At 46.0% G+C, this 18,419-nt stretch overlaps 1 protein-coding gene across 3 annotated transcripts in view; it reads right to left on the bottom strand.

Moving 5' to 3' along the window:
• Positions 1 to 18,044, bottom strand: part of TMEM255A (transmembrane protein 255A) — a 46,143-nt gene extending 28,099 nt beyond the window's left edge. For all 3 annotated transcript variants that reach the window (XM_017673913.3, XM_017673914.3, XM_037008478.2), the window contains exons 1-4: positions 17,793 to 18,044; positions 11,210 to 11,352; positions 3,032 to 3,094; positions 802 to 891 (exon numbers count right to left, since the gene is read on the bottom strand). In XM_017673913.3, coding sequence (XP_017529402.1) covers positions 802 to 891; positions 3,032 to 3,094; positions 11,210 to 11,352; positions 17,793 to 17,850 — 354 coding nt within the window. In that variant the 5' untranslated portion in view covers positions 17,851 to 18,044. The remainder of the gene's footprint in view (positions 1 to 801; positions 892 to 3,031; positions 3,095 to 11,209; positions 11,353 to 17,792) is intronic.
• Positions 18,045 to 18,419: the final 375 nt, after the last annotated feature.

The raw sequence follows: 18,419 nt of genomic DNA, 5'->3' as shown, positions 1-18,419 counted from the left end.
GCAGGCCTTTGGCCAGGTGCCTGGAAGTGTATGAAATGGGAGGTGATGGGCAAGAGCTCCTGTAGAGAACCACATGGGAATGCCCTGACCCCCAGGCTTCCCCAGAGGAGAGTGCAGGTCTGGGTTTCAGGAGTAAAATGGTCCTGCTTGAGACACAGGTTCTCCAGGGTAGAAAGCATTCAGCACCTTAACTTCAGGACTGGACTCTGAATGGAGACTTCGGCTCTGGGGCTTTCTGCAGACCCCAATCACATCACACTGTCCAACCACTGTTATGGGGAGAGCAAAGTTCAGGTATCTGAGAAAAGGTGACTCTGTCCTCATGGTCTGCTCTTGTTGCCGTTGAAGGGGAGCAAAGCCAGGTATTGAAACCCTCAAGGCTCTCAGGAAGGCATGTGGCTTCCGCTCCTCTCTCCCTACTTCCTCCTTGTCAACATCAATTCCAAGCCATCCGCCTGGCTCCAGTGCCTTTGGCTTTGCCTTTCCAAGTCTCACCCAAATGTCAGAGGCGGAGCTTTAGCCAACCCCCAACCCACCACCACCAGTGGGAAGCCGTCCCTGACCCGTGAAGTCCAAGAAAAACCACTCTGGCTTTTGGAGTTTATAGCCCCAGCCCAGACCCACTTGTCCAGATGCCTGTGTGTCCCACAGGTTCCTCATCTTGACTGTCAGCTCCTTAGGCAGGGATCCTGTCTCTGCCCCCTTACACCCCCCCACAGCACGGAGCACAAGTCCAGCACACACTCCATGAAGCCTTGCTGTATTGCACACTTACTTTAACGCAGGACTGAAAATACTCACTATGTGTCTGGCAGCAAAGACCCCGTCAACTATGGCACAACAAAAGGCTGCAATCACTCCAAAGCTGATAAAGACGATAGAAGCCACCAGCTGGGGGTGAGGGGAGGGACAAAACAAAAGTGTCTGTAAGCCTTCCACTCTTGCTGCTTCTGGAAACTAGGCGATCCCTGAGAGCCTGCCAGCCGAAGCAGAGCTCTGGCTGCCAACCCGTGTGGACGCTCTTTTCAGTCATGCAGGAGGAGTGGGAGCTGGGGAAGCGGGAGGTGGAGGCAGAGAAGGGGCCACTGAAGCACTTTTTATGTTTTCAGGCCAAGCTAAGAAATTCTCTCTGTGAGTCTGTGAGTGCCAAATGAGGAGGAAGCTGCTGGTGTCCAGCATGCTGTCCATGACGGAATTTGATTCTGTGGCTCTTCCATTCTCAGACTCAGAAAAATGTTGGACCTTTGACATCATGTAGCCCAAGCCCTTAATTTAATGTGATATTGGAGGCTTAGAGTCACCATCTATTCTACAGAAGAGCCTGGAGCCACCAAGTCCTGGTCCAGTGTTCTTCCCACATTCCCACAGTGGACACTGATGCAGACAGGGGGATTCTGAGGCACCTACTTGGCCTTCTGCATCGTTGAAGAAAGAGAACTTTCAACTGACTAGGACTTAAATGTCAAAGATCTTTTACAGGGGTTGAAGCCTCTGAAACCCATCAACTCTGTGTGGTATGTATGTAAAATTTCAAGAAGAATGCTTACTTGAACCAGACCACCCAATTCTCTGATCATGTTAGGTAACAAAAATTTTCCTCATAATTTGTCTTTCATTACAAGGGTGATACTACCACCCAACGTGGGGGCAGGTGTTTCAAGGTGCCTCCAGGGACAGGGAGAGGTGCTGCCTGCACACCCATCATCTGTCCATGTTGACCCTCAAAACTAGATGGAATCAGTGTTTCTCTTCCTTGATGTGTTTGAGGGAAAGGAGCAGGAAATAGCATGGCATTAAGCTGCTTCCAGAGAGAGGAAGAAATTAAAGTCAAGGCCACCCTAAGGTTCTCCCACCTCAACAGGCTAGGAGGAAATACTTATCTCCTTCGGGGGTTGTTCAGAAACCTCTCCCCATAAATCTTACTTCACAGCACTACAGAGAATTGGTAAATAATGGATGAACTATGTCATGAAATTGGCATTATTAGCTATGCTATGATCAGCTCTACAATTAAAACTTCCCCATTATTTTGAATAATTTAAGCTCAAAGTGCAAACACAACTGGCAGGGAGGAGTCCAGGTGAAATGGAAGAAGAGAACTATTAGAACTCCCCTGAGGGCAATTCCCAACATTTGCTGGGGGAGGACATACCGTTAGTTCTCTGTCCCTGGAGCTATTACTTGCTGCTAATTAGACCCCATTATCAAAGTCAAGATGCCACAGAGACTTGTACTGGAGGAGCCTAATCAGTCCTCCATCTGACCACTCACCAGGCATCTTGATTTACAAGCGTATAAAACTGCAATATGCTTGCAGTTCAGCCTGTACTTTCTTTTCTTGCCCTCTATGAAGATTTCTCAGACTAAACCGGGAAAATACAACAGCTTGCCCTTGTGGGCTGCTATCAAGACATAGAATTTTCTAAGTTTTACCTTCTGTTATACGTTCATCCTTCTTTTCAACCTTACAACACACTTAGCTTTGAACTATGGGTAATGGAAATAATTAAGGTTGGCTTCATAATTTTATCTCCTGTGTGCCCCAAGTGTATTTGTTCTCTTAGTCCAAGTCCCCTAGGTTGTAGTCTCCTGAAGGCAGGAACCCTATGAAAACTTCCCAAAAAGATTATGCATCAGAGAGGACAATGTGAGAGTCACCAATAATCCAAGGCTACAGCCATGGAAATCACAGAAGCAAAGGCATTCGAGGTGAGAACAATAGCCTGACTGAGTAGGCTGGACCACTCCATTGGGAGTGAGGAGGAAAACAAAGGGCAAGATCCAGAATATTCTATCCCTGTGACTTAAAGAGACTAGCTAGGCCACTAAGGGAACATGAGGCACAATAAGAACAAGTCCCATACCACAGGGTCACTTTAAAACAAGTTCCCCAGGAGCTTAGGAGAAAAGACTAAGTAGCAGTTTCTTTTGTGGCCCAATTTGGGCAACCTTAGAAATGTGTTAGTTATCCTTACAAATGCTGAGCTTTTTCAGACAAAAAGAACTTGATTCTGTAGTGATGAAGACTTACCATCTGCCGTTTGTTCTCAACAAGGTTTGATCCGATGATTCCAAGAAATGATCCAAAGCCGAGCTGCAAGGCAATACGGCATACATAGCAGGTGGGCAAATGGTCAGCCTGCCAGTTCAACCATTCCAGCTCCTGGGTATGACTCAGGACAATGGAAAATACTGGGGTAGACATGCCAGAGCCACATGCAGTTGTTACTTACACAAATGTAGTATGTACAACAAAAGCATTTCTCCCACCAATTGTCAGTTTTTCCTTGTAGATATGAATCACACCTAAAAAGAAACTCAGTGTGCCCCAAAACTAGAAGTAAAGGTCAACCTTTTCAGAATCTGCTTGTTTCAGTTTCAATATCCATTCCCTAGCATGGCGCTGGTGAGTCAGTAAGGGACATATAATGATGAAAAGCATGAGTTATATTCTAATATCTTTTTTTTTTCAAAAAGAGACCTTCCACTCTGATACGTGGTTTACAAAATAAAGGTTTGAAATAGCAATTTTTGATGCATCTGGCACACTGACTAATCAAACCCAGGAAGTACTTTAGAAATCAGCAAGCACCTTAACCTAGGCTTTAAAAAATAGAAGTATTTTTTTGAAAGACTGTATTTGTGGCTGACCCGGTGCAATTTATGTTAGCACTTATTCATCTCTTCTTCAATCTTTGCTTCATTTATGGACAGAAAGCATTCATTAAAGGGTGAACAGAAATGGCAGTGTAAAACCCTGAAAAACAATTTCCCTGTCTAAGTGGCTCGGGGGATGGCTTGGTGTAGCCGATCTTACTTTCCTCTCAGTTCTGCCATTAGTGGACTGAGTGCCACTTCTTCCAGTCTCAGCTGAAAACGATCACTAACTGATGGCTGTTGATGGGGATGAAAATGGAAGAAGTAAAAAGTGGCAAGAATGGACCAATAAATCTTAACACAAGTTCAGTGATGTAGTTACATTTCTCTTTAGCCTCACTAATGGTCTGGGTTTCCAGCTGCAGCCTTACCTTGGCTCACAGAGGCGTGTGTTTCAGTCCCAGGCCCCCAAACCTTACTCCTAGGCTTGGAAATCGAATGGACCCACGGGCTGGGCAGGAGCTTGGTGGGGTGGCACAGGGGGACTGGGTGGTTGTCTCGGAAACCCAAGAATGAAAGAGAATGAAAGGAAGGAATGAGTACAGATTTCCAAGGACTCATTCTGCAGGGCCACTCAGCCAGCAACCCCTCTGTGGAAATAGAAGCTGAAGTGCCCGAGAGTTACCATCTGAGACTCTACCGGGAACATCCACACTCAACAAATTATGTCTCTCTCCCACCTGGTCTTATTTTAAATGTAATGAAAATGTGTTGTCACAAAGTCTACTTACTGATTAAAACCTGGTTATCAGACTGGCCTGGCTTCTATCCGCAGCTCTTCCACTTACGTTTGTGTGATCTTGAACAAACTGATCGATCTCTCTAAACTTCAGTTTCTTTATCTGGAAAATGGGGACTACAGTCATGGCTATCTCACAAGGCTTTTTAAAGAATAGAGCAGAATGATATATCCAAAGAACTGTGCACAGTGCCTGGTACACAGTAAGTACTCAGCAAATATTAGTTATTGCCCTAGTGATCATCTGTACTATTTTTAAAGATATTTAACTTTTAAGCAGCTCTAACCTGATTTGAGCTGGAAAATCCTATCACTATTTATTCTATTTCGTAAGACAGTTTCATGTTCTGTCTTATCTCCCCCTCCAATATATTCGTCAGCTTATATTTTTAAGGAAGAGCTCCATGAATAGCCTGTGCTGATGGCATTCTGGGCCACTTGCAGAGAGTGAGAGAAAGTTGGAGGCAGCTTCTTACATGGAAGATAAGTCCTTCTACTGAGTAGTTCCTCAGTTGCCACAGACATTCACTGAATCTCCCCAGAACCCCAAGAGCAATCTTCACCTTCAGATGGGAAACACAGACACATGCTGTTCCTGCCATCCTCAAATAACTCTGTGATGGCAGCAACCAGAAGAGCAGGGCTGGAAGCCTTGTGGAATCAACTGGGAAGACAAGGCACTCCAGAAATGGAAATCTCGGGTCAGCCAGTTATTTCATCCAGTTCCTCCCCTTCCTTCCATTCTATCCTATTCCACTCCAATTCATTCAGTTTTCTGACATTCACCAAGTACTTTTGTTAGGTTAAAGGGAAGACATGGCACCTGCCCTCCAGGAGCTCATAGTCTAGTGAGGGAGAGACAGACTGTTGGTTAAGGACCAAGGTATAAACAAAGTGCTATAGGAACAGAGAAAAAATTCATTTTGTATTATATCCATGGGTCTACTACTTATAAACTGTGTGACCTTGGGCTAGTCCATTAACCACTCTGTGCTTTGGTTTCCTAATCTATAAAATGGTAATCAAAATGGTACCCACCACACAGGGCTGCTGTGACAATTAAATGAGATGTATGTAATGTTACTTGCATAAGGTAGGCTGCTAAATAAATAATAGTTCTCGGATTTCACAGAGAAGGAGACATTTTAAGATGGAGTCAAACATAGGCAGAGTTCACCTGCAGGGAATTGTACCTATAGAATCATGGCTGGAAGATTCACTCATCTGGATGGCATGTTGATGAACTCATCAGTCGGTATGGGCTAAAACTGCCTTACATTTGAAAAGCATCTTAATTTAAAGAAGCACATGCCTTCCATTTTGGTCACAGTAGCAATGCTATGGAGTTCGGTGGAGCTGTTATCATTCCCATTTGATAGATAGGAAAATGGAGGCCTAGGATTGTATGGCTCAGCTTCTCTGGCAGCAAGTTAGTGGCAGGGCCAGGACTAGTCCTCAGGTCCCCTAACTAACAGCCAGGGTTCTTTCAGCCACACTTTGCTGCATCTGTGGCCAGTGTTAGTAGAACAGTGACCTTCATCCTACCCCCCGGCCCCAGGGAAGAAGTTCTCTATGGGGATGGAGTGAAAAGTCCTATTTGAGGAAGAATTGAGGGGTTGGAAATAAAGAAGGAAAAATCAGCAGAATCTTCTGAAAAGAGCAGCTGCTTCTAATCAACCGTTTGCTCTCCTGAGGCCTCAGAAAGGTAAGCCCTGTAGTCATCCCTTGAGAATTGCATAAAATCGCTGAATGTTCAGACCTTTGGACCTCCATCTTGATTCCCCATTATCTGAATAAATAACCAGTTTGCTTTGTTTTGGCTGCCCTCCACTTGTAGAAGAAAAAGAAAAATCATTAGAAATCAAAGTCAGATTCAAGGGCTCTTTTTGGACTCGGCCCTATAACCTATGCCTATTCCCATCCACTGCCCTCAGACACCCAGTGCTGAGGCTTAGAATGATTAGTCATTCAATAAATATTAATTGGACATCTACTCTGTGGCAGGCACTGTGCTAGATATGTGATTTGGAGGCCAGAAGGTAGGGTGTGGTATGATATCAAGACCAATGAGACTTTGCCTAAGGAACTATAATTACATAAACTGGTCCACCACGATCCTTTTCCACAATCCTGAAATCCACAAAGCTCTTAACAGCAAGAGAGGTTTTTGTAACTAACTCGGTGGCAAAACCTGACCTTGAACTGTCATGAAGTTTTCTTAAAGTCTTTATTCATGTAGTGTAAAAACTCAGTTTATTATGGAAATACAAAGTGCTTGATTATGAGGTGTTTTTCAAGATCCCACTGGGATGTTAGATAATAAATAATATATGCACCATATTATCTTTCTAAAATTAAAAAAAATCTAAATTCTCAAATACATCTGGCTCAAGGGTTCAGGTAAGGGATTGTGGACAGCTAAATGAGAATATGGCCCAACAGATGCCACAAAGCAGAATGTGAGTATTCTCCAGGAACCATGAGTAAGAGGACTCTAATGGTAGGAGTTCAAAGATGGCAGACCCTACTAATTGAGAAATGTCCCAGCTGTGTCTTTAAGTTGGGATAGGAGAGACCATTTGGATAAACAGAGAGTGCAGAAGGACATTTCAGGCCAAGGAGAACAATGATAGTGACAGCACCAAGGCAGAAAAGCCCAAGTCGTGTTCAGGGTACTGTGAAGTGACAATTTTGGCAAAAGACTAAGGACATCTTCAGAGAGCTTTGAATGACCATGCTAAGGAGGCAACAGGGAGCCAATGAAGGTTAGAACTTTACAGCATCATAAGTCTTACCAGCAAATAGCAAATCAGAATCCAACTCTCATCTTTGAAATGTAGTTACTAAGGTAGGAACTTTATTTTAGAGTGGTCTTATATTTTAGAAACATTTTACACAAGAGGCGGACAAACTATCTGCCTAATTCACAATAAACCACCAAATCCCACTATCTAGAGCTCTCTCTATTTCCTGAGTATTCAAGTTAGTCAAAACTTTGTTGTATTTGTCAAGAGGAGTCTCTATCTGTGAGGCTGAAGCCATACTGGCCTAGAGAAGGTTTCTGGGCTGTTGACTGTCTTGAATGATCCCTGTTTTCCCTGTCTCTATGATACCACAGTAACATTGATATAATTTTCAACTAACACCACTGCCCCCCAACCCCACCACTGGAAATGGGGCAGAATCTTCTGGTTTTTTCCTGAAAGAAAACTCAGGCTGGAATGGGCCTTAGCTGTAGAAGAGCTGGGGAGAGGGTGCCAACTCCATCTTGTGGGTTGCTTGAGAAACACATTTAGTGGTCTCAGTCTCCAGGAGATAAGGTTAGAGAGTTACAGAGAAGGAGCAGGTTCGCTCCAGGGCCTTTTTTTCAGCTTTGTACAACAAACAAGGCTCTTGTTTTTTTCAGAACTCTAGATTATATAGAGTCCTGGAATGGAATATGTCTTGCATATTTGAGGTCAGTAAAAATCCTGACCAGTTTGGCTTAGGTATTAAACAATAACTAAGCCAGTTTGTCTTTCTTCGCCTAGTTTTGATTTTTTAGCAACTGTACAGTTCAGCCTGTACAGGGTAGCACGTCTTAAAGATGCGCATGTGTATCTTAGGATGCTGCTGCCACATTCCAGCTCCGGTACAGCAACTAACATCCTATTACAGTGCACCTCACTGCACAAGAGCATCTCATTTGGCAAAATGAAGGTTCCCCAGAAATGCCCGAGATCTCAGTATTTAAATGAATTGTACAGTATAAGTCTTTGAATCTAATAGCCACTCCCTAATTTGTCTGTTTTGAAAATTTAAGTTTTCATGTATTATTAACACATTTAACCAGAGTCCCAAAACAGCGGAGTTCCAAATAGCCTGAAAATTTGTCCTAATTCTATGCAATAGTAATTTATATTCAAAGTGACCAATTTGACAGTGCAGAAACTTAGTATGCCACATTATGCTCACTCTGGTTTTATCGTGAAGTGTACTTTATTTATTGTGTTTCAGTTCTCCAGGTGATTGCTGGTCAACCTGATTTAGACTCCCCTGGAGTATTTATTAAAAGGCAGATTCACTGTGTGTTATTTTTTAAATCGAAGTTTGGCTCATGAAAAGAACATTCAGGTTCCTGGGTCCCACCAGAACTACTGAATCAGAATCTCTGGGAGAAGGCAATGGAGCTCTGCATTTTCCACAGGCTGGCCAGGTCATTCTTACACACACCAAGGTTGGGGAACTGACTAGCTTAGAGTTTAAACAATACCTCCCTAATAGCTAAACTATTCAATTAGTGAAAGCACCCCATTCCCATATAAATCTGGATTCTCAGGCATTTACTGTTTCAGAGGTATGAGTTGTTACTGACTTTTGTTACTGACTTTTGTTATGACATGATCTCACCTCTAAACTCAGATGGATTTTTCTGCTTTTCAATCTGCAATCCTCCCCCTTTGCTTTCTATAATTAAAACCCATTTTAAAGAAACTTACAGGAACTAAAAGAGCAAATTTGTAAAGGTTAAACCATAGGGCACACTGTCTGTTAGGGATGGCTTTCCTATTAACATTTCCTTACTAACTTTTAGCGAAACACACACACACAGAGACCCCCACAGCTTCAACTTAGGCCAGCACCAGTTACCTGAATAACAATTATGCGCCCCCCTTCCTTTGTTAATGTATTCCAACCTAGCCACCCACACAGTCAGATATTCTACAGGGAAAGTTCATAGCCATGTTCATGAAAAGGAGTACCTACTCCTAAATGACACGGTAAATACCTTCCCCTCACCCACCGGAGAGTGAATCTTGGCTGGACCATTTGCTCATCCGTCAGAAATATTTTACTAAATGCTATCTGGAGCACACCAAGTCACATAAATTCTATAATTTGCTTTTCCCAGCCACCAAAATGCAACCTCGCCCCCCTCACCCCGCCTTGCTTGTGTTTAAAAATAAAACCCAATTCTGCTGACGATTGCTGTTCTTGCCTCACCACAGAAAGTGGACTGGGTGAGTTCTCACGTCACATATTTAACAGAGGGCACCAAACGGTATCTGTGGGATACCTGTCCTTGGCAGGGGAGAGCCCTGCCTGCTGCCCAAGAGCAGCGAAGGAACTTCCCTAGGCAGCTTCAGCTCAAGGGAGGCGCCGCTAGGCCCGTGGCAGGCCCAGCCTGCTAGGGCTACTGAGGAGGCTGATTGTAGAATTGGTGACCTAGGCAACAGGCATCAGGCTTGGTCACTCACAGCGCGGGCTTATCAAAGGCATCCATCTTTAATCCTTTCCTCGCCCTTTGCTTCTCCCTTCAACCCCCACCTCTCCAAAAAAAAAAGAGGAAAAGAGAGAAAAAAACAAAACAACAACAAATACATCTGATCTCTTTGATGTTCTAAAATATATATAAAATGAATCATCCTAAACTTATTTCCTGTTCTCTAGCAACTACAATTGGGAGTCATATAATTGATGTTAAAAATAGTTTCCAACCTCTGGTTAGGTTTTTTTGGGCTCAACCTCAATCTGTGTAGATCCAAATGAGGTTTTTGTTTTTCTTTTCTTTTTATCCCAGCTTTACAGACGTACAATTGACAAATAAAATTGTATATATTTAAAATATACAACATGATGATTTGATGTAAAATGAGGTTTTGTATATAAAGAGTTCAGTGGTTTCCAAGGTGGATTGCATGCACCCTGGGGTTGGGTAAAACAAAGAAATTATTCCAACTCTCATTTCCTATTTATTGTTTACCTAAAATAATAAGAAAGAAATTAAGTTGTACAAATATTCAATAAACAGACTGTCCCTGGTGCCTTCCCTCAGTGTGAATTTGGATGACAAGGTGAGCTATCCTGAGAGAGGACTGTATTATCTAATTTTAACTAAACTAGTCCCGGCAAAATGGACAAGCCATTTGGGAAGACTCATGAGAAACCACAAATTGAAAATGACTTTAATAATGTAAGCACAAGTGAGCAACGAAGAAATGGTCGAGTTGACGCTTCTGATTCTCAGGGTGAGCTTTTTGTCAGCCGCATTGTGAGACTGACATTAAAACACAATCACGCCAATGACAATCCAATCATATCTGATAATAAGTCAGCCAAAATTATTCAAAATTATCTAGTGGGCTATTTGAAATAAGGATTTACAGCCATTATCTTTAATGACAGATCTCATTGTATATCATTCTTTGAAATTCTAGTTAGTGTTAATAGGACAATATTGAAAATTATTGCTTATCAAGCAAAAATTATTGATTTCATTTTTATCTAATTATCAATTTTCCCTTTTTGTATGTTTTATGAGCATGTATATAATTTACAAATGAATAAATATGCATATATTTTAGGAGTAAACACTCCACATATTTTGCCTGATAGGAATGCAGGATCACTTTGGAAATCAGGGCTGTTGGTAATAGCATGTCAAGCTGCAAGGGTCCTCAGATGTCGGGTAAGATCAAGTAACCTCTATTATCTATAGGAAAGCAGATGCCCAGAGAGAAAGGGATCTTAGTCTAAGGTGAACATTGCTAGCTGGTAACAATCTCATAGACCAGAAAATTGAGGTCCTAAAGAGTGAGATGACTTGCTCAGGGTCACATTGCCGATCAGGGATAGAGCTGGGATTCTTCTAATCCTTAGTCCAGTGCTCTTCCTAATGGGCCCAGAGTTGTCTCCCTATATAAATACAGAACTATATAAAGGAGGAACACTGAGCAAACCCCAGAAACTCAAACAAACGGAATTGAAACCACCAGAACCTTAAGGTCTGTAGCCAGCAAATTTCAGAGACCTACCTGTGCCTTTTATACTTACAATCACTCCCGGGTAATAACCTCCAACAGTCACATTCTGGGTCCTGGTTGTTGCAGCAAGGCCGACCGTGAGAATTAACACAGATACAATAAGCAATGTCACGGTGACATAAATGGAGTTTCGTTTCCTCCGATTGAAGGCTCCTGAAAGCACACAGAGAAACTGAAATTGCTCATTTTGGCTGGAGAAGGGATGGAGTTAAAGAAAAAAAATCACTAGGAAGGTTTTCCTTTCCTACTCCGACTGGTAACTGGGGTTACCTTTGGGGAGTGGAATTCTGGAGAAGAAATGGAGCTTTAGTTTTGTGCAGTCATCAGGTGCCATATTTACGATAAAAAATAGATTCCCAGTTTGAAAACAAACAATAGGAGAAATGTTGCTGTTTATGTAAAAGCAAAACCAAACAAATGTTTGTGATTTTGGCATTTTATAAAAGATGTGTCATACTCGCTTAGTAGAGTGGTTTTTTAGGCCAAATTATAAAGCATATGATAAATGGAAAGTGTACATGAGGAGGTATTAAATGAAAACATTTTAGAGCCAATATGCAACTAAGAAGGGTTTTTTCATAAGCTGGAGATATGAAATTTCATTTTCAGTGTAAATATCAGAACCAAGCCAGGTACTGGGATTCTTTTTTTCATTTATTTCTGACATTCGCCACCTCATGTATAAACTTTAAAATGGTGTGTTGGCAAGATTTGTCACATAACAAATGTGTGTAATAAAGTAAGTGTTTGGAGGCCATTAGTCCGCAAAGATATATATCGGGGAAAGTAGATGGGAATGTATACACATTTAGGCTTATGTGAAGGTGACATAAATATAAATCACAGGAAACTCAGTGCTTATCAGACATGATAGCGCAAACTAATATTTTTTTCGAAAACAGGCTTATTAAGTCAGATAGAAAAATGGTGACTCGCTTTTCAACCTTTTTTTGAAGGAACTGAGCACTGTTCCACTCGGAGTGCGTTTCTCAAGCATGGGGAGGGGCTCTCAACAGGAAATGCCAAGGATGAGTCCCACCTAGGACTTCTGTAAAAATATGCAAATGAACGCATGCTAGGAGGGTCCATTCTCTAGTGGGGAGGTTGACACAATGGGAAGCATGAGGATGGGGTCGCCCACCCAGGTGGTTTGACTGTCGTTTATGGGCCTAAAGATGCCACTAGAGTCTGTTCACAGGACCCCCGTCATTCTGAGAGGCCTCACTGCAGCCTCAGGAAGCAGCTGCTGTTAAAGCTGCCCAGACTGCACCACTGGGAGGGAGGGGAGAAGGGATGAAGCCTGGGGGAGGGAGGCGAGAAAACCAGCAAGACCCAGAGGGGGCTGCTGGTGATGAGAGGGAGGGGCCGGGGCTGGCCAAGCAGCTCCCAACAGATATCCCCTCCTGGATGGAAGAAGAGCATCCCGAGTGCCACCCTAGGTTACTCCCACCATCCATCTTGTCGTCCCCAGTGCCTTCCCTGCCGAGGCTCCCAGGGAGGTGGGAGGGGCTGGCGGTCTCCCCTGACGTCAGCCTCGAAAGTGAGGGACGTGACTCATCAGGGTCATTTCTCAGACGATACTCTTCTGAGACTATTTGCATTGAAATGTTATTAGTGGCTTGAGCGTTTATAGGCACCCACAGAATAAAGAGTATCTCACCCGGGGAGGAGGGGTAGGGAGAGTTGCGGGCTTCTCCCCCCTGGGGCTTGAACTCGGCCTCCATGGGGACAAAATAGAAGGGACCACTAGAGACACCTGTGACATCAGGGCCTTTTGTGTGAAAGGGTATTTGGGATGCAAATGGTGAGCTGACTGGTGGCAAACCCTGGAGCTGAGCCAGAGCTGCGGGCTGCCAGGGGTGGGGGTGGAGGAGCAGGATTTATGCCCTCTGTTTATCTGAAGGCTCACTCTTCTTCCTCTTGATTTCTAGCGGCCCTGAGTGAGTCTCTAAATCAGGGTCCCTGAGTTTATATGATAGATACTTCCCAGCGGATCTGCGAGTTGGCACCACAGAGGGACTCTAACATAAACCTACAACGTTGCCTCCCAGTCTTATCTGCCTTTCTCCTTTGTCACTCACACCTTCTTAGCGCTTCCCTGCTTCAAACTGGCCAAAGAGAGGAAACATCTGGATCCACCAAGGGTATCTCTGTGACACATGAAAGTGTCGCCTCATATGGAAAACATGTAACTTTAGAGACTAAATTGGGGGAGTGTGTGTGTAGTCTTTCTAGTTGTGTGTGTATCACTCGCCTGCTCCTTTGATCCTATTCACAGCTCTTAGGTCTCTTTTGCAAATATCACTCTAACTCTTAAAAGCACAGGAGCCAGGTCAGAAAAGTGACTCAGCAAACCACATGGTGTCATTTGAAAATCTTTTTTTTTTTTCGTGCTTTAGAACCTGAATTGAAACTCCAGTCATTTGAGAAACCCAGGCCAAGATCCTACAGATCCACAGGGGCCTTGCCTCCGGATAGGATTTGCTTTAGATAAAATTCCTAAGAAAACTCTTGCATCATTGGGTTGAATATCTATTCTCTGTCCCCTCATGCCCTCCCCGAAGTCACCCCTTATTTTACACAATAAGGACGATAATTGAGTAAAATGAAATTATTTCTAGTTGCACTTAAGGAGTTGACCATTTTAAGGAACCCCAGGGTGAATCCTTTGGCAAACTGAAGAATCATGCCTCCATTTATCTTTGGTGTCAATCTGACTTAAAAGTCACATCTACTTAGAGCAAGACACGTCTATTCTCTAAAGGTGGAGCCCAGGCTCTTAGAAAGCAGTTCATTGCGTCTGCTTAGGACATTTTCCTGGTGAGTGCTTTATTTTGGAAGGAAGAAGTAGAGCCCTACTCTTATTGGGATACAGTTTGGGCCTGCCTTAGATGCCCCCATGAAGACAGGAACATCTTATTGCCATTTTATTTAGTAAATTGACATATTAAACACCTCAGACCCGTGAGGTACTTAAAAGCAGCAGGTATTTGAAAACAGTGCCTATCACAGTGTTTGACACCTAGTGAGCAGCCAATACTTGTTGAATAAACAAGAGGCAATGTCTCAGAATTGCTTCCCTTCTAATCAAAAAGGCTGTGGAGGGAATTGTGTGAATAAATATGGGCCACAGTCATAGAATAGATTTAAAATAAGGTACACCTGAGGGCTCCCCAGAATTAAAAGACTTCTGGCCAAATTGTGTTACAACCCCCATGTCTCTCACTAGTCTGTCAACTTGGCACCCAGTATATTTCTGTTTAGACAACAGTAACCACCCCTGCAACCCACAGCAGTGGAAGAGTCTGAAACCCAGTCATTGGCACTGCCTGCTGCCCCTCCACTCCAGCAGCCTCCTGCAGAACTACTGCAGCCCTCCCTTTCTGCAGTGCCCCGCCTCCACCCCAGGTTCCAGATGACCACAAAGCTCTCAGCTCTAAAAGCACCCAATTATTTGCTGTCTCCACCCTTCCAAATACAGCCAATTTCTCCCTCCTCTGGGTTTCTCCGCCTGGTCAAAGCCCCCACCTGCACTGAGGTCTTTGAACATGATTCCCTCCCTTCCTCTGAAACTACTCAAAACTCACTTCCTCCAGAAAGTTTTTCTGATGAAGCTCACTCTAATCACTCATTATTTCATGTCCCTGAGGTCCTGTATGTCTTACTCAATACATACATTCATTTTAACTATTACAATTGTAATAGTGGATCCACAACCCATGTGATGTCCACCAGTTCCAGGATTATGTATGAGACAGGAACCAAGGTGTGGGTTGCCAGGAGGCGGGATGGTTGCAGCTGCTCATTTGTTTTACCTTGGGCATGTTCTTGATTACCTCCTGGATCACAGGGTGTGTAATCTCTATCAGAGTGCAGTGAGGATAGGGGGCCAGTATCCTGTCCTGTACACTACGTTGTTGACAACCGGCTAATGCTCAGGGCTGATCTCTTGAACCGATTAGGATTTGCTTACCTGAGTCCACTTTGCCACACAGGGAGGGTCCCAGAAGTCCCAGCCTTGAGCATCCGTGGAAACAGGTGGCTGCCCACACAAGAGCCTCAAGGCTCTGCCAATCTCCCAAACACTTTCTTAAAGGTGCTGAAACACCCGCCCTTCCACCCCTGCCTTGGCAATTCATTGACCAGAGCAATCCCCGATCACCGGTGAATTACAATGTGTTTGTTATCTGGGAGGAAAGGAGTGCCCCGCCGCAGTAGATGTGCCTTAGCGCCTGGGGGCAGTATTGCCAAAAGGGAGAAGTGGGGTTGCTGGGAGGGGATGGAGGGGTGCTGGAGTCAAATCTCCATCTTCAAAAGGCCAAGCGCCCGCCTTCTCCAAGACCTGTAGGAACCGCTCATCCCCAGGCAGCCAGCAAGCGTGGATTGCGGGCACCTGGTGAGTGTGTATTTGTGTGTTTTATATTTTATTGTTTTGGCTGCTGTTGTGTCTTCCCCTCAGAAATGCTGCCTTTGGAGGCGGAAACACGAACCCACCCACCCTGCTTCCCCTCCCTCCGTGAAGGGAAGGTGGCTGTGCCAGAGCTGAGTTAAGTGGGAGTAGCTCCTGAGTAGGCTAGACGCTGATTCAGGCCTGGGCTGTGCGGGACCAGCGCCAGGGAACTCCGGGGAGACTCCCCTGTCCAAACTGGAAGCCCAGGGTTACCACTTGACTCAGAAATTCGCTAGTGCCCTCGGTCTGCGGACTTTACAAAGCGGGATGTTTGGAGCGGGCTCGCGAGTCTATACAGAATCTATAATTCTTCTCCCGCGGTGTTGAGTCCGGGCTGGGCGAAGCCCACTCAACTTCCTGTTGCGCAGTCGCAAGCTTGGCTGAGGGCCCCTGGGACCCCAAGAACTCTCTTCATTTTGTTCCCCAACCCACAGGTAGCAGTGTTTTAAGCCTGGGCTGCTAACCTGCCGGCTCCCCCTCAGGCAGCGGGGCGGGTGCAGGAGGCCGGTCTGGTTGGCGGCTGTGGCCCGCGGCGGGCAGGGGCGCTGCGGAACCTTCGCACTCTGCCCCCTGCCCGCCCTCGCTCCCCAGCCTGGCGTCGTGGCGCCACAGCTGGCCAAGGTGAGGAGTGCATTGTGTGCGTGCGTGTGTGTGTGTGCTTGTCTCTGTGTTTACGTGTGCGTGTGTGTCCGTATCTGTGTGTTAGAGAGCTGCGGGGAGTCTGGTACTGCTGGGTTCTGGATTCGGACCCGAGTTCTTGGCCTCATTTGTACCACGTTGCAAATAACTACGCCCTTAAAAATAAAAAAGAGCAAATTCTTATACTGAATATGCAAACATTGAAAATACGGATCTTTCCACCATGTACTTTCTGGGGCCCCTCCGGTGAACGAATTGTAGAGACTGAGTCTTTTGCAAGCAGAGGGGAGCTCACATAGGGGGTTCAATTCTCTCCCAGTCCCCTCCCCTCGAGATGTTAGCGCAGATTCTTTGGAGAACACCTGAGCAGACTGTAATTGGCAGTAATTCGGGACGGACGGATTTGGAAAATGAAAAGTACGTTTTAAAGAGAGAATTCGATTTAAAGTGTATCTGAGGCGAATTTTAAGATTAAATGGGATCATGATTTGACAATCCCCTCCTGCTCTCCTGGGCTCCAAATTAATTTCTCCGCCCAGTGAAATCATAGGGCTTGGGAAGGTGCCTAGCAGCTGAGGAGGACTGGGTTTGTTTGTTTTTGTTACTACCAAAAAGCAGCTTCGAGGGGCAGCCAAGTTGGTGACTAGAGGTAGCTGTCCCCCAGTTTTGAGGAGGAAAGGTGTTAAACCAAATCGGGCTGTGGGTTCCACCTCCCCCTCCATTCCACCCAGGCAAGAAAAGCGCGACTTCAGAAGATGCGCGGGCTCGCGCTAGCTCTTTCTCGCGCTCTCACTCGGGCCCCGCCCCTTTTTTCACACTCACGCACATTCCGTGCATTTGGAGCAGAATAGGAATCAAATTCAAGGAATGCTGATCCTGCCGCTGCAGACGGCAGGGCTATGCTGTCTTGAGTGATTCCTCAGGAATTCCCCTCCCGCCAGAACCTCCTTTCCCCCCACGCCCATCCCCCAGGGTTGCGCAACCCTCCCCCAGGCAACCAGGTGCAAGTCAGCACCGCCCCCCCGCCGACCCTGCAGAATTTCAGGGCAGCTACGACAGAGTTGGGAGGGGGCGAGGACCCCGCTTCTTTTAATTATCATTAGTCCTGAGCTCTCAGAAGTGACGAGGACTTTGCAAAGAGAGAGCGTCGAATGGAAAGCGAAGGCGCAGGTTGCAGGGAAGTGTTTTGATCCCCAGACAGCTGGGACTTACCACCGGCTGCAAGTCTGTCGATACACGCACACAAACACGCACACACCCTCACTCCGGGGCAGGGATACTCCGACGCAAGCTTGGAGCTCCAATCTAAGCGCGTCGCCTCCGCCCCCGCCGGGCCGCTCCCCTGGGGCTTGGGTCTGCGACCTGGACTCTGGGGAGCGCGGATCCCCTCCAGAGCCCCGCTTCCCGCTCCCTGGCTCCCAGAGCGTCCGGGGCGCTCGCAGCCCAGAGGGCAGTGCATTCACCCCATGCTGCCGCCGCCCCTAGGAAGGACGGCTAGACTTACCCATGGAATCGGGCAGGGACATGTCGCTGGACCGCTGCTGAGTCAGGGACTGATGCATGCTGAAAGCTGCCCTGTGGCCCCGGCCCCCGAACCTGCTCCACGCGTCCCCGGCTCAGGGCGCCCCGCAGAGCATCCTACTCCGCGGTTGCTGCTCCCTGTCCCTCCGAGAGATGAGCGAGGCTGCTTCTGGTTGCGAGCTGCAGCCCAAGTGCCTTCTCCCCCTCCCTTCCCCTCTTCTCCCTCCTTCCTCTCCTGCCTTCCTCTGCTCCCGGAGGCAGCAGCATTGGCGGTCCGAGCAGCGGCGTGCGCTTGCGCAAGACCCCCCCTTCCCTCCTCCTCTACCCCCCCCAATCCTAGTTATCCACCTACTAGCCTCCCAAGCCAGACAGGGAGCTGTTTTAGCCCCTTGGGGCCAGGGCTGCGCAGAGAAAGAGGGGGAGGCTACAGCCCAGGGCCAACCGGCCTTCTCTGTAGTTTGGAGAGAGGGTCTTGGGCAAGCATCCTGTTTTAGGATCTATAATTGAGGAGGGGGCAGGGTCAGAGGTTCAGAGCTAAGGAACACACACGCAGAGACCAGACACACACACACACACACACACACACACACACACATTTGTGCAGGTTTGA

The sequence above is a fragment of the Manis javanica genome, chromosome X (assembly GCF_040802235.1).
Source record: "Manis javanica isolate MJ-LG chromosome X, MJ_LKY, whole genome shotgun sequence".
Taxonomy (NCBI): domain Eukaryota; kingdom Metazoa; phylum Chordata; class Mammalia; order Pholidota; family Manidae; genus Manis; species Manis javanica.
This window is presented reverse-complemented; position numbering and strand designations above follow the sequence as displayed.